Here is a 23974-nt window from a genome sequence, read left to right on the forward strand (position 1 = left end):
AAGCCGCCATTCTGTAGACCCTGGGAAGGAGAAGACGATCCTGAAAAGTCTACCTCGAATCCAGGACCATTCCCAGATATTTCAAGGTGAATCCCACAGAGACCCCCCCCCCCTACCCGAAGGATCGCCTCCGGAACTTCGTCCGCCATAAAAACTTCCGTCTTGCCGAATGACACCGTAAGGTTTTCAATGACTTGAACAATCACAGCTCCACCAGATCACAGCACGAACCAGAGTCTCTTTGAACCAAGAGCCGATCACCACAATAAGGGTGTCGTCAGCGTAACATATGATGGAGCAACCCACTGGCAGCCCCAAATGTAAGTCGCCGAGTCGTATTCCAAGACTAAACCCTGTGGAATGCCGCAAATCATAGATGTTCTCGTGAGAAAACCATCACAATCGACGTAGCACAGTGACCTGTCGGACAGATAGTCGCCTAGCACCCGCCTGAGATATCTCGGGACTTCTTTGGACTCTAGAGTTGAGTAGACCACAGACCACGACGGGAGGGAATTGAAGGGGTTGGCAATGTCCAAAGACATCACCAACACCACCCCTCCCCTTTCACCACAACATCATCTACCTACTCTCTCAGATGCTAGATCGCGTTCATAGTCAAGCGGCCCTTCCGAAAACCAAACTGATTGTCAGAAAAGCCACCCACAGAGTCCAAATGGGTACGTAGACATCGGTACAAAAATTTGCCCGCCTCACTCAACAGGCAAATATACAATATTATAATAGGTCTGTAAGAGTAGGAGGAAAGATCGGACTTATTCATCTTCTTGAGGAGGACCAACCTTCCACACGAAAGAGAAGCGGCCCTCCTCGAGAAGAGCAATGAAGGTGCGTGCCCACATGTCGGCGAGTAAATATGCCATTCCCCTAACAACCCGTCTGACTATTCCTTCTGGATCAGGCGCCCTCCCAGACGAAATTCCGACACAGGCCTCTCGAACTTCCGCGCCGGAAACCGTCAGGTTCTTCTCCCAAACGACAGGAACGGACTCACATTCATCAACCGGAGAAAGAGGACCTCCACTATCTCCCTCACAGTCTCTGTAGGGAGAACCTCCATCAATAAAAGGGAGCTGCCTAGAGCCTATTCACCACAACCCTGTAGGGCCTACCTCACCGATCGGACTCCATGTATCATAGGTCTCAAGAAGCTCCTTCCATAGACGTGATTTAGATCGCCATATGATCTTTCTCATACTCCTCCTCGTCTCGCGAAGTTCCGTCCACAACTCATTTGAGTTGCCGACGGGATGCAAGCGTGTAAAGCGTCTACGACAATCGTTACACCGAACTTGCAGCTCAGAGATCTTCTCATTTTACCAGTATGCCGAGGTCTGCCAGTTCTAGTAAGGGGACCAGTCATCGACGTCCCGATCTCCATAAATATATATTTATGGTCGCACAGGGACTTTCAGTCGCCACTCGCCAGCTACGTGTCTAGCAGCATTAAGAGTAATCCAAGATACGTCCACACAGGACTGGTTCCACCCCCCTGCGCTAGTAGGACGATGGATATAGAATAACCTAACCTAAATGGTACATGTTTGGATTAGAGTTAAGTTATTATATACTGTTACGTCCAAGCTCCGCATGCATGGAGCTGAGGGGGTGAACGCAACAGGAACTGAATTATTAGGCCGATTTGGTCGTGTCCGGACCGCAAGGGAGCAGTGGGGAAGGATCGACGCAAATCGGGAGGCATTTCGCTACGTCCTGAAGCTCCTAACGAGCCGGGGGTCGAATGGAGGACAAAGTGGAAACCTCAACTTGTGCTCCGTTAAACGGACACACGAGTCGGACATACTTTTAATTTAAAGGGCCCTAAACTGGGTCAGCGTGCCGGGAGGGCGCATTTTAACGCCAGATGTGCCAATCCGTATGCCTTGGCTTTCGGTCATAGAACTTAATCCAAGCAACCGCGGGAGAGCTAATGCAAAGAGTAGCGAATACAAGGAGAGGTTTTATTTATTTAAATTGACAACCGAGAGTTTAATTTAATAAATCTATAATAAAAGGCAATATTTGGTGATACATTTTTGTTAAGTAATAAAAATAACATACAATTTTTGGTTCTCTATTCTAAAATATATGTACGCATTTATGTATGTGTGAGTGTGTGTGTGGAAAGTATCGTGTGGCAGAAGAGAGAAGTTCGGAGAGGTTAGCGGGGGAATAAAGAGAGAAGGAGGTTTTGGTGAGTGGATTAGAGAGGGTTCCGCCTGATTTTCCTCGGATGATGATAATATTAACGGGGGGAAGGGGACACGAACGTGATTATAACGTGAACGGATTGCAATGTTTTTTTTATTGTACATAGGAGGTCAAAAAGGAAGAAAGAAAGAAAGAAAAGAATAAAAATAAAATAAAAACAAATGAATAATAAAAAAAGACAAAATGAAATATTGAAATGAATTACCGAAAGAAAAAGTGAGGAGGAAGCCAGAGAATAGAGATATACTGACTTACTACTGAGATGCTCATCATCCTTCGGCCAGAATGTGCAAGACTGGTGATGTTTCTTAGCACTGACTCTATTGGAGAAAAAGGGCTTCGAGAATCAGATGAAGCCTTTTTCAAAGGTTCCGACAACTATAGCTTCTCAAAACTCAGAGAAAAATCACATCGAGAGCCGCGGAATCACGGTTTTTATACTAATCGCCCCCGATTACTTAGATTCGGATTGATGGAATAGATTTCGTTAACTAGTAATAGGATTTTTCTTTGCTCTCGGATTGATCAAGATCTTGGGGGAGGAAAAGATGTTGACCGGAGTCTATAGTGTGGAAAAATGTTCTCCAAAATTTTACGATCTTAAAATTTATAGGAAATGTGCGCCTTCTTGACACACGTGCAGTGCGGGATCTGCGGTGAGAGAAGAGGATGACGTTAATGATGGTCATGGGGTTCGCGTCGCGATCCGCTACTGCCAGAATGACATCACGCGGGATCAGTAGCCGGATGCGGTCCAAAAATAATGCGGAATAAAAATATTTCTTTTTAAGAAAATCTGTAGTATGAATACATTTATAGGTAACGAGTTGGTACTCCTATACGAACCCGGTATAGGACAGATCTACTTCAGGGACGCGACTCTGCTTACGTGAGCTGTGAGTTTTCTCCGTTTTTCTTTCAATTCCTATAACAGGGAGAAATCATGTTCCCTTTAAATCCTCCCCCTCTCCCCCATATATCCCATCAAAATACATATCTCTCCCTTTTTGCCCCCCCTCTTCCAGAATTTATGGGACAGACTGAATGATCAGTGTGAGATTCTGGATATTTTATCATACTCACCTGGGGTAGTTTCGTTTTTGAACTTAACATCTTCATTAATGGGGTTTTAGCCATTTCTTGCCACGCTGGCCAGACGGATTGGCGAGGGGTAGAGAATATAGTCCTCTGTCCCTCGCCAATCCGTCTGACCAGCGTGGCGAGAAATGGCCAAAACCTCACTAATGAAGATTCTGGAAAATTCTGTGGGGGGGAGGGGGGAGGGCAGAAACTTGATTATTCCCAAAAAGGCGTGAAAAACAAGAAGACTATATTAATTTAAAGATTGTAATACCAGATCACTGGTCTCAAAGAAAAAATTCGAAGAGTTAAAAATCGAACTGTCAAAGATCAAATGGGACAACGTTGGAGTCAGCGAAGTGAGAAAACACGCAGAAAACTTGATAACATTAAAATCGGACCACAAATTCCATCATATAGAAGAATATTAATCATAAAACAAGTTTCAACCAGAGTAGCATATTTGATTTTAAAACTAAATAGTAGATATAATTTGAAAATCAAGCGTATGCCCCAACTACGGACCACACAGACGAAGAGAGTTTTTTACGATGATAAACTAAAAGCTAAGATAAGACTAAAAGCAATAGAAGAAAACTCTAGCCATTTCACAATTACATGCGGAGATTTTAATGCGAAAATTGGTTTAAAAACAGACCCTATGGAAACAGCATTAGGACATTTCGGGACAGAAGATAGAAACGAAAGAAGTGAACAACTACTAGCATTTCTACTGACAAATAGACTATACCAAATAAATAGTTTTTTCTCTAAAAAAAAAATACAGGCAATGGACTTGAGAAAGCCCAAACGAAAAAAAAAACCAAAAATGAGATTACTTTATCACTGTCAAAAAAGAAATATTTCAAGATGTTAAATCAGTTTACTACCAGCAGCGACCATAGAATGGTAATAGCTATATTAAATATACCATTAGGAAAGGAGAGATACAAAATGATAAGAAAAACAAATAAAAGATCATAGAATAACCCACAAAATATAGAAAAGTTCCAAAACTATATTAGTATAGCAATAGAAAACAAATTAACAGGAAAAGATAGCGCATAGATATACTAAATAATACAATAGTGGAAATCATACAAAAAGCTCAAAAGAAATACTGTCTAGGAAAGAAAAGAGAATAATAAGTCAGAACACACGAAAACTTATAGAAGAAAGAAGACTTTTGAGGAGTAATAAAGAAGGAAGCAAAATAAAACTCAAAGAAATAAACAAAAGAACAACCAAAACAATCAGGGAGGATCTTCGACAATATAAGCCAGAGAAAACCAGACAAACTATAGAAGAGAACAGAAGTCTCAAAGTATTAAAAAGAAATCTGGCTAAGAGCAAAACTGAAATAGTGAAGCTCCAGAACAGAAGTAAAAAAATAGAACACAACAAGGACAAATTAATTGAAATAGTGGAGAAAATCTAAGAAGAACTATACAGAAATCGCAGAAATGAACATTTAACACTTATCCATAACAGCAGAAAGAGTGTTGAACCAAGAATCCGAAAAATCCATGCTTGAAATAACTAGGGAACAAATATAGCATGCTTTTAGAAAAATGAAAAATAATAGGTCACCAGGCGACATAGAGGTTATTAAAATTGGAAAAGAAATAATAATGAAAATTGGAAAAGAAATAAAAAAATAGAAGCACTTTTTAATCTATGTCTTCAGGATGCCACCATTCCTTATAGGTGAAATAATGCGATGATTATCCTACTCCATGAAAACGGTAATAAAACAAATCTAGATAATTATCGGCCGATTATTCTATTGAACCATCTTTACAAATTTTTTATTAGAATTATAACAACAAGAATGGAAAACAAGTTAGATTTTTACCAGCCAAGGAATCAAGCTGGATTCCGTTCAAACTTTGGAACCAACGACCACCTACAAAGTTTAAAGATTAATAGAAAAATCAGTGGAGTATAATAGACCATTGGTGTTGTTATTCGTAGATTTTCAAAAAGCTTTCGATACAATAAAATACTAAAAGCACTAAAAATGTTGAATCGACTACCGATATACAAAAATTATTCATAATATTTATCAAGAAGCAACAACAACAGTAAAATTACACACCAATAATAAACACATAAAAATTGGATGTGGAATTAGACAAGGCGATCCAATGTCACCTAAATTATTCAACACCGTTCTGGAATACGCATTTAAAATACTAAAGTGGCATGATAAAGAAATAAAAATCGATGAAGAATATCTAAGCAAGCTCTGCTTTGCCGACGATATTGTTATTATAACTGATGATTTAGGAAAAGCAAGAGAAATGATTATGGAGCTCCAGAAGCAGCAACAGAAAAAGTTTTGAAAAAGGCTTGAATGTAAATACTGGCAAAACAAAAATGATAACTAACCTAGTTTCTAGTCAAAATATCACCATTAAACAACAAGAAATAGAAATAATTGAAAAATACATATATCTTGGTCATAAAATCAAAATCAGAGACAATCAAACATGTGAATTGCAAAGAAGAATATCGTTGGGCTGGGCAGCATACAAAAAGTTCAGAAAAACGTTTAAAAGCAAACTACCGGTATGTTTGAAAAAAAAAAATTGATCATTCTGCCAGTGCTAACACGGAGCAGAAATTCTGACACTAACTAAGTCATCGGCACTAATAATAGCGTTGGAAACAAGATCAGAAGATGAATTGACTGTAAAGTTGGTGAAAGGAAAACTTCTAGACGAAGATAGAAGACAAAAGAATATCAAGGAATAAACAAACGAATGAGATGATAAAGCGCTTAAAGTGCAGTCTAAAAAGTTTGTAAAGTCTATGTCGCAGAAAGATGTAAAAGATGTTTATTTACGTGTTTCTTCTGTAAAAAATCAGATGAATTACTTGAAAAAAGACTATAAAAATACAAGTGGAAAGCAGCAAAGAAAAAAAAGGGCAAATCGGGTTGTCAAGAAACGTTGTCGAGAAAAAGGAGATTTGCTTCAGTGTTCAAAGTAACAGCATCAGCGAACAAACATCGATTCGGGAGCTACTAGTATCATATGACTAATAATAAGAACTTTTTTGAAGTATTTAATAATACGAATTAAATACGAAAATGAAAACATAACACAAGCGAACAGAAATAGTGCGAATGTACAAGGAGTAGGAGACGGATATATTATTGTATGGACAATAAAGGTAAACAAAGTATAGTTTTGATTAAAGATGTAGTGTGTGTTCCCACACTAGAAGGAAGTTTGCTGTTAGTAAAAAGCTGAAAAGGGTCTATATATCGAGTTTGTAGATAGTGCAATATTATAAAGAATAAAGTTACTGGTGGTTATGCAGATGTAAGTGAAAACTTGTATAAATTACGAGTCTATCATAAGGCTTTGTTGATTGATAATAAGATCGTTAACACATGTGGCATAGAAAACTTGGCCATAGAAATCCGGAAGCAATTAAACGGATGGAAACGGAGAATTTGATAACTGGTTTAAAGATAGTCGACTGTGATATTAGAGGCGTCTGCGAGACGTATATTAAGGATAAGATGACTATGGTATAGGAAACCATTTCCAAAGAAATCTTTTACTAGGACGAAAGAACCATTAGAGCTAGTGCACACGGACGTTCGCGGTCCTATGCAAACAAAGACTCCGGGAAATAAACGCTATATACTCAAATAGCAAAATGTCGACAGACTGGTAGATTTGATCAAAAGATGTTAACAGACTAACCACAACTGATGTCGCATTCTGCTCCTGTTCTGTCGACAAAACCTGTTTTTGTTAACATTCTATGTAAACAGATTAGCAGTAGAAATTAAACGAACCTGCAAGTCAAATTTAATTTAGGGGGGGAGTATTTCAGAATGATTGTGTTGAAACCGAACGTTATCGATTTGCAATTATATCTGGAATAAATTGACTTAATAAAAAGAATATATAATGTATTAATTGTAACTTCCAAAATTTGACCGTTCTTGGCGTTCTTTATCGTATTTGATGTATTAACATATACGGTCGTGCTTAAAATTTTTAATATATTATTGATTATCTTTACATTTCAAAATATACATGAGAAAGTTATAAAATAGTAAAAAAAACATTCGGAGATTCTGGAAGCATACTCCAAAAGAGCTTGGAAATCTTTAGGATTTGCCTATTCGATTTACATATGCCATTTCTTATAGGACTCTTGGACGTTTTCTTCTTATGAGAAGTAAGTCTATCTCGTGGCGAAGCCGTGTATGAAAATGGCTGATCTTATTCAATTTCTGTTGCCAATCTGCCGTTTCAGGTTGTGCAGCAGATTCTGTTCGGTTTCTGTTACCAATTTGCTAACATAGCATGTCAATAGGCTTAGTCATATTTTTGACAGCAGTTTGTTGACATTGTCTGAATGAAGGCAACAAACTCTGTATACAGTTTGTTGCCTTCCTTTCTGCAATCAAAAATTAGTAGTAGACTCTGCTCAAAATCTGTCTCCGTTTAACTATCAGGATATTAACTATCATAGATGATTATAGCAAGTATATAGTAATGTACCTTATGGAACATAAATCTGGCAGCAGAGAAGATTCAAGATTACGTAAGGAATATGAAGATTAAATTCAAGAAGGTAAAAATTATTAGATCCGATCAAAGTAGAGAATATGTAAATGCAAGCTTGAAGAACCTTTTTAGAAAGGAAGAGATTGAAGTGCAAAACTGTTGGATATGCACCGGAACAAGACGGTATAGTGGAGAGAAAGAACCGATATCTGATGGAAATGGCAAGGTGTATTGCTGACTGACGCAATATTACCAAATAAATACTGGGGAGAAGTAGTGAGCACTGCAAATTATTTACAAAACGGACTCTTTATAAAAGGAATCCGTTTGAAAAATGATACAAGAAGAAACTATCACTACAGCATATACATATATTTGGTTCTAAAGTTTATGCTCACATACCAAAAGAGTTAAGCAGAGAGCTTGATGAGAAAGCAAAGGAATTTACGTTCTTGGGTTATGCAGAGAACGCAAAAAGATATTGACTTGGATACAAATACAGATAAAGTAATAATAAGTTAGGACGTTATTTTTCTAAACGAAAAAAAGACGACTCAAACAAGATTGTGTGATCAAAAGTGATTATTGAAAAAAAAAGTGAATAAGAGATTCAGCAAAGTAACGAAAGTGTAAAGGATCACGAAGAAGAAGAGATAGAAAAGATCAAGAAAGAAGAAAGTTGTAACCAGCAAGAAAATGAAAAGATATCAACTTAGGAAAACAGTTGCGACTAACAGGATCAACTACTACTAAAAAATCACAGAGGAGGAATAGAGGAGTTCTGCCAGATAAATACTGCAATAAGAGATACAACGCGAAGAAAGAAGCAATACTAGAACCAGATACATATAAAGAAGCAATATTTTTTTCCAACAGTACCGAATAGATCAAATGAATGAAGAATATCATTTAGTCATTAATGAAGGCCTCTACTTGGACACTAGTGGATAAACTAGCGGACAAAAATGTTGTAGGTTGCAAGTGGATCTACAAGATAAAAACAGATCCTCAAAGACGGATAGTAAGGCATAAAACTGATCGCGCAAGGCTACTCAGAAACGCGGAGTGGACTGTGAGAAGGTGTTTGCACCAGTGGCGTGGCAGACGTATGTTTAGGACACTGTTAACAGTAACAGGGAAACAAAAACTGACGGTTCGACACTTTAATGTAAAAAATGCGTTTCTAAAGGAGAACTGAAGGAAATCATATATTTTCACAATCAAAAGGCTTTATAGTAAAAGGTAAAGAAGACTATACAGATTAAACAAAAACATTTATGGACCAAAGCAGGCAGTTAGAGCGTGGAACAACAAATTGAGAAGTATATTGATTAAGGAACAGTACAAGCAAAGTCAGATAGATTCATATCTATATTCAAAAGTAATAAACAAGAACAAAATTTATATAATTATTTATGTGGATGACATAATTGTTGCAAGTAACAACATAGAATGTATATCCGGAATATATAAAAATTAAATAGCTATTATAAGAAAGGATTGTTACTCGTTACTTTCGAAATATATTCTTTTGGATACGTTGTTCTCGGCAGTCCTATACTTTAAGCTTTTTAACTAAGCTTTAAGTATAAAATAAGTATACATGTATAACGCGCGCAATGGGGATGGCGGACTGCACTCGGCGGTTACTGACCCCGTGTGACATTATTCCAGCGGCGGTGGAGGATCGCGACATAATTTCCCCGCACATACATGGGGTCATCCAGTGACATCATCCCGTCCTCTCATCGCGTATTCCCCTCATCTAGAGACATCACCCCCTTTCCTTCCCCGCGGACGCGCCTGCGCCGCACTCCTCTCGGAGCTTCCGAATTAGAATCAGCCTATCTTTATTACTGTATAATACGTAAACTGCTGGAAAAGTTTCTGCAAACAATATGAAAAAAAACATGTAAAATTCGGTAAATGGCTTTATTGTTTTTCGAAGTATTTGCCTTTAAGATCGATACATTTTTGCATACGCTCGAACCAATTTTCGAAGCATTTTTTCCACTCTAAGGCTGTAACCTCAGAAATCAGTGTACGAAATGTTTCAACAGCTGCTTCAGGCGACTCAAATCGCTCACAATGCATCTTATTTTTAATGTTTGGGAACAAAAAGAAATCATTAGGTGATAAATCAGGTGAATACGGACAATGAGTCATCAATTCGACATTATTACTGGATAAAAAATCAACGGTTTGACGTGCTGTGTGACAGCTGGCGTTGTCATGATGAAGGATGATGCGACGATTTCGGTTTGTTCTACGTAATTCATTTATGACTTCTGACAAACAAATTGTTGTATACCAATCAGTATTTACAGTCCTTCGATCCTCTAAAGCCACGGTTGTCACATATCCGATATAACCGAAGAAACAAGCAATCATTTGCTTGACAGCACTGCGTGAACGAATAACTTTTGTTGGTTTCCGTTCATTTTGAAATACCCAAACAGTGGATTGTTGTTTACTTTCGGTCTCATACGAATAGATCCATGTTTCGTCCCCAGTAATGATGTTGTAGACCAAATTTGACTGACCTCGGTTGAATTTTTTGAGCATTTCTTTGCTCCATTTAACACGAGCCTGTTTTTGAGCTTCGGTCAAATTGTGTGGGATAACAACTGCAAAGTTTCCATACGCTCAAATGATCATGCAAAATCGTATGTATTGCTTTCGTGTCAATGCCTAAGGATGCCTGAATCTCGCGGTATGTTATATGCCGGTCTCGCTCAATCATTTCACGCACAGCATCAACATTAGTGGCAACAACAGACGTGGATGGACGACTTTCACGGAGTACCTTTCATCACTAAGAAAGGTATGTCCACGCTGGAATTCGACAAACCAATTATAAACAGTCCTATTGGATGGTGCTTCATCTCCAAAAGCCAAATGAAGTCGATCGATGCATTGTTTCGGAGTTAGATTACATTTGTAATCGTAAAAAATCATTGCCCGAAAATTTTCACGCGAAATTTCCATTTTCTTACAAAATAACTTCTTTTAAAATACTATGCAAACAAAACTAGTTGATTTGGGTACAAACTGTCAATTGAATTATAGGTTAAAAACGTCTAATTTTACGAATATGATAGTAGCAGAACGTTGACGCCATTGGAAGTATTCGATTGCAGAAACTTTTCCAGCAGTCTACGTATTCACAGCATTTAAAATTCTTGCTTTCTTTTTGTTTGTAAAATACCCAGTGAGAAATGACAATGAAATCGATATCAAATCGACGTCGATTCAATGTCGATTTGATGCTTTCAATGTTGATTCGATGTCGATTTCATTATCATTTCTCACTCTTCTTTTTCGTTTTTAGTTGGTCCTGGTTCTCTTAATGAGATTCAGTTGGCCAATCGTATCCCAGATGCCTTCAATCTTCCACAGGCGATTCCAATAGAACCAGTACCTCCCCTCCCCCCTCCCCGAAGGTGGTACAATTAATCAAAGGAGTGAGGAAAAGGAGCAGCAGCCTCGATTCTAAATGGATAGGCCTATAGCCTTAAAGAAGGAGAAGAGAAATCTGCATAGTTTAACCAGAGGATTCTTCAGCATGGGAAATATATTAATAAGATAAAGCGAAAAAATCGTCTTTAGATATCTACACAAGGGCCGAAATTTGTTTCTAGTATAGGATCAATAGAAAATCACATGGTTAGCATCCTGTCTGAGGTTTCTGCATGGAGTAATGAACATATTTTTCCGATACAGATTATAATTCAAATTATAATGATTGGATCTCAGTCTATTTACGAAGCGAGACAAAGCATTTTTATTGGCCAAGATCTGTAAGGGACTTTGAAGTTCCTTCTGGATCCCGAAATCGTAGCTTCTTTGGCATCCCTGTCAGCAATCTCGTTACCCGGAATCCCTTTATGTGCCGGAATCCAGAAAAAAGAGTCTACAATTCCTTCTTGATGAAGTTTTATTAGCATTTATTTGATCCTGTGCACGATGTAATTTTTGTTAATGAGGTATATAAAATTAATAGCACCCAACACACTGCGAGAATCCGTGAAAATGAACGCTTTGGTATAGTCAGTGTCTTATATCAGGATCAGAGTTTAATAAATTGCCCAGGCCTCTGCAGAAAATACTAAAGTATCCGTTGTGAGCTTGAATCTGAAACTTAATTTGAGGGTCGGGGAGTACGTAGCCGCTCCAACACTTTCTTCTTCTGACAGTTTGGATCGGTCCGTAAAGAATATTATGTCGTAGCGTCAGGCTCACTGATGTTTTCCAACTTGCTGGAGAATTCGACTGCGATCTCATCATTTCTCACTGGATAGCGAAAACGTGGACCGCGTGCTGTGTGTACACACGACAAGAGGGTCAACCAGAATGCGTGCGTCGATAGGCGGTCGAATGCGCGGATGTAACAGACACATGTAAGTGTAATTTGCAGCTCGCAAGTTATAAATATCGATATGCAGAAGAGTGTTATCTTACCTTGCGCCGCCCAATTGTAGCTTCTTAACAACGGAACACTCGTGATGGGTTGCAGCATGTCCAAAGCGACAAGTCTGTGGCTCTCCTGTTGACTGGATCCAATTGTCGCTCCTTGTAAATCAATCCGATACTGACTTATTGTTCATTCATGCATTCGCAATTAGTAATTACACATTGGTAATTACACGACTATTAGAATTACTTAATAAAAGGAAGTGGAGCTCGAGGTTTCTTTAAGAAATATGCACTTCAAATCAAATTTAAGTAATTTTATTACCAACTTACACTAATACACTCATCGATAACATGTAGATCTACACAAAAATTGCATTACGCTTCCGATATTAGAGATTAGGTTTATGCTTATAGAGTTAGGATTGAAATTACGATTCTGGAATTAGGATTAAAGTTACGAATTTAGAATTGGAATTAAAGTTACGAATCTAGAGTTGGAGTTCAAATTACGAATCTAAAGTAAAAGTTTACGCGAGAACTCGCGGTTACTTGACCTACGTAGAGATTGGCAGACAGAAGAAGAACTACCCTATAAGCGCAAAATATTCCTAGAATGTTATATGGATATTATTAAGAAATTAAAATAAGTTATTATAATATTTCAAGAATTATAAAATATTTTTTAATATTACGAGAGTATCCTATAGAGATTATATGTTCGCTTATACAATATTCTTGGTATTATATTCTTAATATATGTATATATATATATATATCCCTGAAATATTATTGAAGTATTTATAAATACTAATCATTTTTAATTTGATGCAATTTGAAATATACTATCCAGTAACGAAAAGTTATCAGCATATACTACATTTTGTGCTAAAAAAAATGTTTTGGCGTGATTTTAAGTACATATCCAGTTCTACAACTGCGCACTAAAATTATTCAGTCTTTAAACGTACTTATACTGAACAGATGTAGGAGTTTTACAAGTTAAAATTAATATTGTTATAATAGTTTTAATGTTTATATGAGAAAATATTATAGTAACATTAAATGATGTTATTTTTAATCATATAATATCAGAAGTGAATATATAACTAATATTTATATTTCGAGAATATTATTTAATAATTATTTAATTTTAGTCAAATATTCTTAAAATGTTACATTTAATATTCTAAGATTATGCCTAAAATATTACTTAATATTAAATAATGTTATGTATATATAGGGTACGTAAGAAATGACTATCTTGTAGAAAAAAATCCAAATTACAAGATTATAAACATAATACTGCACTCTGTAAAAAAAAGAAATAAGTATTTTTAATATTTTTTGTACTTTTTTAAAAACAAAAAATTTATTTTTAATGTATTTTTTAAAAATATTTTAAAATATTGTTTTATTATCTTATTTTTTAATACAATAATTGTAACCGCTTCGACCGAATATAGGAATTCTCTCAAGCAGAACAACGATAACATCAAAATGACATTAAACTTTCGGAAATGATTGAAAAATAACTTTTAATGATTATTCTGAAGTCATTTTGGCATTATTTTGATATCGTAATGATTTGTTCTGCTTGGACTCTTATTTAATTTGATTTATTCTCATTGATAAAAAATTGGTGTATATTTTTTATTATTATATTGTATATAATATACGTTTGAATTTTGCGTGTAAAAAATGGATCCAATGTGATTGATTTTCATATTCCCAATTCTTTACCGCCATTGGTCTAAGGGAGCGTTTATGTCGTAATCGTAATCTGTAAAAATTGACCAATCACTTTCGATTCCCTTCTTACTGTTGAAGAGAGGGGAATACTTGACTGTGATTAGTTAATTCTTACAGATTACGGCCAATATTGAATATGGTTACGGCCAATATAAACGCTCCCTAAGTCCACAATCTTGCTTTAAGAGATCTTGCCGTAAGCCGTAAGCTATAAGTTGTAAGTGACGATATATCGGCCACAGAACTTATACTAAGTCCGGATCCTCATACGGGCAACAGCGCTTTGACACTGATTGGTGAAAAACGGGCGACGGGGATAAATTTTGCCCTTACAATCGGCTTTTCACTAATCTGCGTTCGCGGTGTCAGAGCGCTGATGAGGATCCGGGATAAGAATTGGGTTTTACTTATTATTTCCCTTACTAATTCGCTTAAGTCGGTTAAAGCCTGTACAAAAACAGTTTAAAAACAGAAATTATTGTTACTTATACCTTATCTACAACTTTGCTTTAAGAGGCCGTAAGAAATTGACTAATTATAGATGAATAGAAAAATAATCGACTGTGATTGGTCAATTTCTTACAGCATGCGGCTTACGACCTCTTAAAACAAGGTTGTGGACAAGGTATTATGCGTGGTCTACAATGGCAGTATCAATAATGGATGAGGCTGTAAGAGTAAGAAATTGACCAGTCACAATCGATTATTCTTCTCATATTCTGTGATTTGTTAATTTGTTACTCTTATAGTCTCATCCACTACTGCTACTACCACTCATTAATCGTCGACTACAATGAACAGTAGCAGTAGAGGTGATGATTCAACGCCGATCAACGTTAATTTGTAGCTGGGGATGTAATAGGACGTAGAGTAAGTTCGGAAAAGCGAAATGATTGAAATCTATTTTGCTTACGGACTTAACCCGTATGAGGATCCGACTTACTCTGCGCCCTGTTACATTCAGCTACAAGATAACGTCGATCGATGTTGAATTAACATCAATTTGACGTTGAACGACGTTGAATCAGAATCGATTTTAACGTTAATTGGTTAATCATTTCTGGCTGGACCGCAAAACCAACTTATTTTCGACGTGTCTACAGTAGAGAGCCTCACAGCGAGAGAGTGGCAAATTGTATCACGTGAATGTCCAATCAAGACGGGGGTCATGTAATCAGTTTTCTCCAATTTCTTCATGCCTATGGAGCTTTGATACCCAAGTCCAATCAAAGGAGACGAGTCACGTGATGTAATTTGCCACTCTCTCCCTGTGACCTGTGAGATTCTCTAATTATATTGTTACTGTTCATTGTAGACAAGGCTTTAATATTTTTCGATTTATAACTTAAGATCTTTTAAAAGGTTGTGAATCGAGTATTATGTGCTGTGACTTAAGGTGCCATTTCATGCAGCCAAGCTTCGCTCATAGTTCAACACTGTTGAAATATGAACGAAAGAATGCAGCGAAGCCTAACCTACTACTTGTTTTCTTTAACATTATAAAATATTATATTACTCTAATATATTTGAGTTACAAATCAAACTAATTAAGACTCTTTATAAATCAAAGAACTGGAACGGGCAGTAGGAATCAAGCGCAGAAGACATCGCGCAAATAATATATCTATGAAGTGTGAAACTTCTTTATTCACTAAAACGCGCTTACATGTTTCGGCTCACTTTTTGAACCCTCCTCAGAGACAACATAAATTAACATAATAAACTATGAATAAAAATTATCCTATCATGGTGAGCTCCCTTACCTCGAGAATGTAAACGCCAAAAAAGTGAAAGAAATAGAAAAAAGAAAAAAGAATGATAAAAAAGGAAATAATGGAAATATCGAAATAGAGAATACGAAAAACTAATTTATCAAAAACCTTAAGATTATAATTAATTATCCTGAAAATAAGGACACAAATGATTACAAATCACAAATTATATCGCAAACATTACTATGAATTATTCAAAAACCGATTTTCGATATTTTGGCCAGTCAGTATCAAACACAGTGAGTCACTTTTAGTTTGAGCTAATATTATTGAAGCTTACAAATGAAAAATTTTGCATTGGAATGTTAATCAATTCCATGAAAATGAAAGTTGGAAAATAATCAAAAATCATGCCACCAGAAAGACTCATTACTGCGTACAAACGACACTGACTAGATGTGACAACAACCCAAACCTTTATAGCTTGTCTGTGACGTCTTCTGCGCTTGACTCCTACTGTCCGTAGTCTTTCCAGTTCTTTACTCTATTATATTATTATATTATTATATAAATAATAATATAAATAATAATATATTATTATTATCTTATTATGTTATCAGTATTTACTATATTATTATTTATATTATTCAAAATAATATAAATATTATGAAAACGAAGATCTTCTAATTTTAATTTCGCAACTGACGCAAACTAAAAACTGCGCTGTCATTGCGATTTTTGAAGATAGGTGTTATTCTAACATTTTTTTTTAGTATATTACTGTTTTTAATTTCCATATAATGTAACACAGCAGCTGCTGCAGCTGTATGCCGTCTTTTAATCTCTAGTTCTACAACAATTGAAATTGTACGTTTAAACAGCTTTATGGAATTTAGGTATTCGTTATCCATATCTCTTTGTTTGTAGTAGTCTGTTTATTACAATGATATGTTTTCACAATTTAATACAAAAAAAAATGTATTAACTGTCAAACGACCCGGTAAGAAATTTTTCATGCACAAATATTATATATGTATATAAATAATCTGTATAAACATATACATAAACATGTATAAATATTCATAAACATATACATATATCAATTATATATGAAATATATTTATAAATGTCCACACATGCTTTTTTTTTGTAAAATTATATTTTAGTGTAACAAAATAAATAATTTCAATATTTTAGTGGCTAACATTAAGAAAATTAAAACTTTTCAGGAGCATATAACCAACCTTCGTTGTTAAGAAGTCATATATTCTAAAAAAACTAGTACAATTTGTATACGTTTCGGTCAACATTTGACCATCTTCAGTACATTTCTAATAACATTATATTAAAACGAAATCAATCGATAGTGATCCTAATCTAAAAACGCAAAAACTTTCGCTTAATCCTATATTTTAAATAGAAATATCGCATTTTTTTGAAAAAAGGCGTATGAAGATAAATTTAATAATTATACAACGGTTCGCAACAATTAATATGGTGACGTACAAATCTTTATTATTTATTATTAAATGAATTTTCATATTGGTATGAATACTGTTGATTTAATGTCAAGAGGTACAATTTTCTTCTTGATCTGACAACGAATTTTTTATATATGAATACAAGACCAATTTAAATCTTTTTTATGTTTTATTGGAACTCTCTACATGTATTCAATACCGTGATCGGACCCACAGGAGACACGCAAGTGGTCAGTTCTATGTGTGAATTAAATATGAAAATTAGAAAACAGTTTAATTTTTCAGAATTTAAAAATTTGTGTTATAGATTTATTAATTGTATTATTTAACAATATGTCAATAATAAATTATTTGTTTTATAGAATAACTTATTACAACCGAAAGAAAAACGAACAAAGAGAAAGAGAAAGAAAGCAAAGAAATTAGACAATAATTTTCAAAAACTTACGCGTATCTCACTGTACACATCACACTGATATTGCACACTTACATGTTATTAATAATAACGTACTTTTCTTTGTATGTCGAGAGTCCGAAATTCGGTCTATTTATACTTTTCACCCAGAGAGGGGACGAGAGGGGAGAAGGGGGGTTGACGAGAGAATTGAGTAAGAGGGGATAGAGTTATTGTTTAAGAAGAGGGAGGTATACGTCAGGGAAACGATCGGTATCACTTTGCTTATTTAAGGTATCTGTATGCATTTTTATGTAGATCATTTCTGAAATGCTTCTTTTAAAAAAAGATTGTTCAAAATCTAAAATTTCAGTGTTATTCCAATCCATAACATGTCCATCACTTATTCGATGATTTGAAATTACAGACAGCGATTCAACCGGTTTTTTGATATCGTTAATATGTTCTTTTAAGCGTGTTTTTAATTTTCGTTTTGTTTGGCCCACATATGTATGATTGCATTCTTTGCAATCTATTTTGTATACTACACCCGAATGATCATCTTTACTTATTTAGTGATTCAGGACTTAGAAAAAAATATTTTTCAAAATTTAATTACACACATACCGGTTTATTATAGATATGTGGATGACATTGTACTTGCAGCTTCTAAAAATAAAATTAATGATATATTAGATTCTTTTAATGCATATCATGAACGCATTAAAATTACGGTCGATCATGGTGATGAGTATTGTATCAATTTTTTAGACTTAAAATTAATATACGATGATGGTTACATCATTTTTGATTTGTATAAAAAACCAACTAATTCTGGTAGATATCTCAATTTCTTCTCAAACCACCCGCTTTCACAAAAGAGAGGTGTGGTGACGAGTTTGGTGGACAAGGTTTTATTTCTTTCGCATCCCAAATTCCAACAAAAAAACATGGAATCCTTAATTAGCTCCCTCCTCAACAACGGTTATCCCTTACAAATGTTATTTAAGACTATCCAAGACAGAATTATTATACTTTCCAACAAATATAATTTCGAAATAATAAATAACATGGATCAGAACTTCGATGGTGAATTAACAAAAAAGACAAATTATTTTATTATACCATTTTTAAAAAAGACTTCAAATAAATTCAAAGGAATTTTGAAAAAATACAACCTCCAACCAGTGTACAAACCCTTAAATAGTCTTAATAAATTTATTACTTTAGGCAAGGACAAAATAAGTAAAGATGATCATTCGGGTGTAGTATACAAAATAGATTGCAAAGAATGCAATCATACATATGTGGGCCAAACAAAACGAAAATTAAAAACACGCTTAAAAGAACATATTAACGATATCAAAAAACCGGTTGAATCGCTGTCTGTAATTTCAAATCATCGAATAAGTGATGGACATGTTATGGATTGGAATAACACTGAAATTTTAGATTTTGAACAATCTTTTTTTAAAAGAAGCATTTCAGAAATGATCTACATAAAAATGCATACAGATACCTTAAATAAGCAAAGTGATACCGATCGTTTTCCTGACGTATACCTCCCTCTTCTTAAACAATAACTCTATCCCCTCTTACTCAATTCTCTCGTCAACCCCCCTTCTCCCCTCTCGTCCCCTCTCTGTGTGAAAAGTATAAATAGACCGAATTTCGGACTCTCGACATACAAAGAAAAGTACGTTATTATTAATAACATGTAAGTGTGCAATATCAGTGTGATGTGTACAGTGAGATACGCGTAAGTTTTTGAAAATTATTGTCTAATTTCTTTGCTTTCTTTCTCTTTCTCTTTGTTCGTTTTTCTTTCGGTTGTAATAAGTTATTCTATAAAACAAATAATTTATTATTGACATATTGTTAAATAATACAATTAATAAATCTATAACACAAATTTTTAAATCTGAAAAATTAAACTGTTTTCTAATTTTCATATTTAATTCACACATAGAACTGACCACTTGCGTGTCTCCTGTGGGTCCGATCACGGTATTGAATACATGTAGAGAGTTCCAATAAAACATAAAAAAGACTTAAATTGGTCTTGTATTCATATATAAAAAATTCGTTGTCAGATCAAGAAGAAAATTGTACCTCTTGACATTAAATCAACAGTATTCATACCAATATGAAAATTCATTTAATAATAAATAATAAAGATTTGTACGTCACCATATTAATTGTTGCGAACCGTTGTATAATTATTAAATTTATCTTCATACGCCTTTTTTCAAAAAAATGCGATATTTCTATTTAAAATATAGGATTAAGCGAAAGTTTTTGCGTTTTTAGATTAGGATCACTATCGATTGATTTCGTTTTAATATAATGTTATTAGAAATGTACTGAAGATGGTCAAATGTTGACCGAAACGTATACAAATTGTACTAGTTTTTTTTAGAATATATGACTTCTTAACAACGAAGGTTGGTTATATGCTCCTGAAAAGTTTTAAAATAAATAATAATAATAAAAAACACGAAGAATAATTAAAAGGACAATTTTCTAATTAGAATTTTTCTTTTAGAAGAAATCAAGTTTGGACAAAAAATACTGATATATAATTACATGGAAAATTATGTATAATTATGTAAGAATGATTTTTTTACATTTCTCTAAATTTGACTTTTTCTAAAACAAACAACACGAAAATTGTTCCTTTAATTATTTTTGACATTTTGTCATTATTATTCTTTTTATATTAAACAGTAATTTTATAAAAGAGAGAAGAATGTACGAACATATATGAACATTTCATATATAATTATATAATATATTTATGAGCATTTATTACATATTTATGTGTATTTATACATATTTATATACGTGTCCCAGAATGACCGCTAAATATTTTGTGTGCTGATAGAACGGATTAAATTGATTAAAAAAATCTTGTATTATTTTATTTGCAATTTTCGGAATAGTTAAGATATTAATTACTAAAAATCGCCGAATATTAGTTTTCAATAATTTTTTATAGTTATATAATTATAATTTCTCAAGTACTATTAACTTTACACAACTATAGCAAGAGACAAAAATTGTTTATCTTTTTCTCATAGAACTCTAAGAATTTTTTCAAAATTTTTTATTAACTTTTCGCATTTTCTTACTGGCAACTAATTTTAATGACATAACATAAGAAAATGCTGTACTAAAAAATTTTGAAAAAATTCTCAAAACTCTCTATGAGAAGAAAATAAACAATTTTTGTTGCTTGCTGTTTTTGAAAAGATGACAATATTTAAGTAAAAAATTTTTGAAAACTAATATTCGACGATTTTTAGTAACTAATATCTTATTAACTATTACAAAAATTGCAAAATGGGAGAAAAATAATAGTAAATAGAAAGGTCAATTTATGAACAAAAAATTAAATTAAAAATGTAAAATGGTTTATTAGAATGTCATTCAATTAGTTAAAAAATAATATATAAGAAACATTTCGACTTTACTTGTCACACTGCCTCACTCCATTAAAAAATAAATCAAAAATAACCTTAATATTTAAAATAATAGAAGACTTTTAGACTCAGTTTAAGTCGCTCTATCAGTACATGAAATATTTGACTGTCATTCTGGAATATCCTGTATATTCATGCATGAAAACTTTTTTGTTCAAGTTCAAAACTTTCAAAACACTTCTTTATTCGCGGAGCAGTAGTGAGAATAGCTTCGCTGGCGAAACTTCGCTCATGAAAAGGATACGGGGTTTCAGCGAAGAATGTTTCAAAGCTGGCTTCATTTTCGACGGAGTGGGGAGTCTTCGCCAGCGAAGCTTCGCTGCATGTAATGATACCTTTACTCAGGCTTGCGTTCAGGAATTACGCCTAGATAATTCTAGGGTACATTTTTGCTATAATATACATAACATAACCTATAGCTTAGAGTTATCTGGGCGTAATTCCTGAACGCAGCTCTGTATTTCTTTCACCATGATTAAAACAAAATTTTTTAGCAGTCATTTAAAGTAATAACTTTGACAAAATATTAAGATCATTAAAAGAATGTCTCCTTCTGCATATTTAGTTAATCGAAATTATATGTATTAAAAATTTTTGTTAAAAATTTTTAATAATGTATTATTTCAGAGTTTCTACAGTCTGGATTTACTGGAATATGTACATTTAAAAAAATTTTAAGGTACTTGCAAAATTGGAAAGGTGCTTGCATACAAAATAAATTAACAAATATTAATCCATATTTGTTCACTGTGACATTTAGTAATTTTACAGTTATTAAATCTTTGCCATCATTCAACGATACACTTACTACAAACCAGGTATATTTTATAATTACAGAATTTATGTGAAAAAAATAAACCATTTTTTTTCAATATATACATATATTACCTTTATAAACAAATATAAAATGTCTTTATATAAATTACAAATAAAGAACGAGCAAATATAACAAAATAATATACAGTATTGGATGAGAGAAAAAGTTTGTGGCGTTTTTCCCACTAGATGGCATTAAATGCTCAGCACTCAGTAACTAATAATTGCATTGACAATACTAAATGCGCGTTTGAAAGGCGACATTTCAATCTTTATTTTGAGCCGAAAAAGAAGAGATTGAAATCGGTGAAGTGGATCAAAATTTATTTCATTTTGAAAATAAAAGAAACAAATTAAAAAAATTCGCTACATTTTGCAGTATCACTACGATAAAGGCAAGAACGCTGTACAGATTTGTGAAAAAATTTGTGCTGTTTACGGTAAGATACTCTATCAAAATCAGCGGCACGGAAATGGTTTGCTCGCTTTTGTACTGGAAATTTCGATGTCAAAGTTAAACCTCGCTTCGGTCGACCAATTACTGAAAAGTCTGATGAAATCATGGAAAAAGTTTAGTGTGACAAGCATGTGTTATGGCTCTGCTTCAAAAATAGCAAAATATTATCGAACTAATGGAGCATATTCGGTTTGAATAAATTGATTTCAATATTCTAAGAAAAACATTTGAATTTTACTAAAAAAATGCCACGAACTTTTTCCCACATCTAATATTTATTTTGCAAAATTTATTCTTTTAAAAATAAAGAAAATATTAAAATAATACGTTAAATAAAAATGTTTTTACTTTATTATTATCATGAGAGTATTATTATTATTTTTATTACAATGATATAATGAGGTTATAAAATAATTTTTATATAGAGACTCAAAGAAAAATACTATACTTCAATTTTTTGCATTGAATTTTTTTTCATACTTTCTCGTTTCTTTTTCTTATTTCTCTTATGAATAATTCTTCCACTCTTATTCACATTTATTATTTATTTTCATTATAAAAATTATTTTTTAGATGTGTCGAAGCAATATTTGTTTACCAGTAAGAATTCATTACTGTTTGAAGTCATTTTCTGCGTGCAATAGATCCAGCATATCAGGATTTTGTATGAATTCTACTTGTACCAACATCGTAAAGGGTTTAAAATATGTAATTAGTCACAACAGTTCTGCTGGTATCAACAGCATTGATGCATATTTTAATATAGGAAATGCTTCTCATGCCTTTTATCAATATTTCGAAATCGAATATAAATGGATAGATTCAAATAACACAAAAATTTTCACTCGTAGTGAAAATCCTGGTTATGAGATGGGTAAACCGATTATTATTGGCGTTTCTCATGCTAATACAAGCGATAATATTTTTTTCAACAGAACCGATGGATTTTTTACATTGCCCTTGGCCAAAAGAAATGGAGAATGTGACCAAATTAATAGACATGTTGTTTTATTTGGTGAAGATATAAGATTGGCATGTTCGATTAAATTGTTTATCAAGAATTTTACTGCGTTATCTTGCGCGGAACTACAAAATCTGACTATGCATTTATTGACAAACAATTTGTTAAACATAAATCAGCGTTACATCACTTATATCTCAAAACTAGGTAATTTTTCCAGCAAAAATGATGTTGATTGGCTGCAGATCATGTTCGATAGGATACCACGAAATATCATAACAGCGTACACAGTCGGTAAACGAATCTTATGTTCAGGATTAGTTACATCTATGCATTTCAATGTCATTTATTCTATGTTGTCAAAGCCTAAAACAAATTATAAAATATTGGGTGTTGGGATCGTATTCAGCAAAGAAGAAGACATTAGCTGGCTAAAGTGCGCATTTGAAAATTGTACAGATGTTCTAGATGTTAATATTATTTCTTATGTTAATTTTCATGATATTTCAAAGCCGTCCAAATATCATTTTGCTGGTGGACCTAATTTAGATCTTACATTGCCTTACGATTTTTTCTATCCTTTCTTGAATAGTTCAACTGCGAAAATACCAAGTATATTGATTTTTTTAATCATGTATATTTTATGGATAAGTATTTAA

General features: G+C 33.7%; 1 protein-coding gene across 1 annotated transcript in view; it reads left to right on the plus strand.

Annotated features, from left to right (window-relative positions):
- The window catches only part of LOC108756609 (tectonic-3-like), a 56343-nt gene extending 32369 nt beyond the window's left edge, over nucleotides 1-23974 (plus strand). Inside the window, exons 8-9 of the mRNA XM_018500545.1 lie at nucleotides 21709-21899; nucleotides 22928-23974. Coding sequence (XP_018356047.1) covers nucleotides 21709-21899; nucleotides 22928-23974 — 1238 coding nt within the window. The remainder of the gene's footprint in view (nucleotides 1-21708; nucleotides 21900-22927) is intronic.

Source organism: Trachymyrmex septentrionalis, unplaced genomic scaffold (assembly GCF_001594115.1).
Source record: "Trachymyrmex septentrionalis isolate Tsep2-gDNA-1 unplaced genomic scaffold, Tsep1.0 scaffold129, whole genome shotgun sequence".
In the NCBI taxonomy this organism is placed as follows: Eukaryota; Metazoa; Arthropoda; class Insecta; order Hymenoptera; family Formicidae; genus Trachymyrmex; species Trachymyrmex septentrionalis.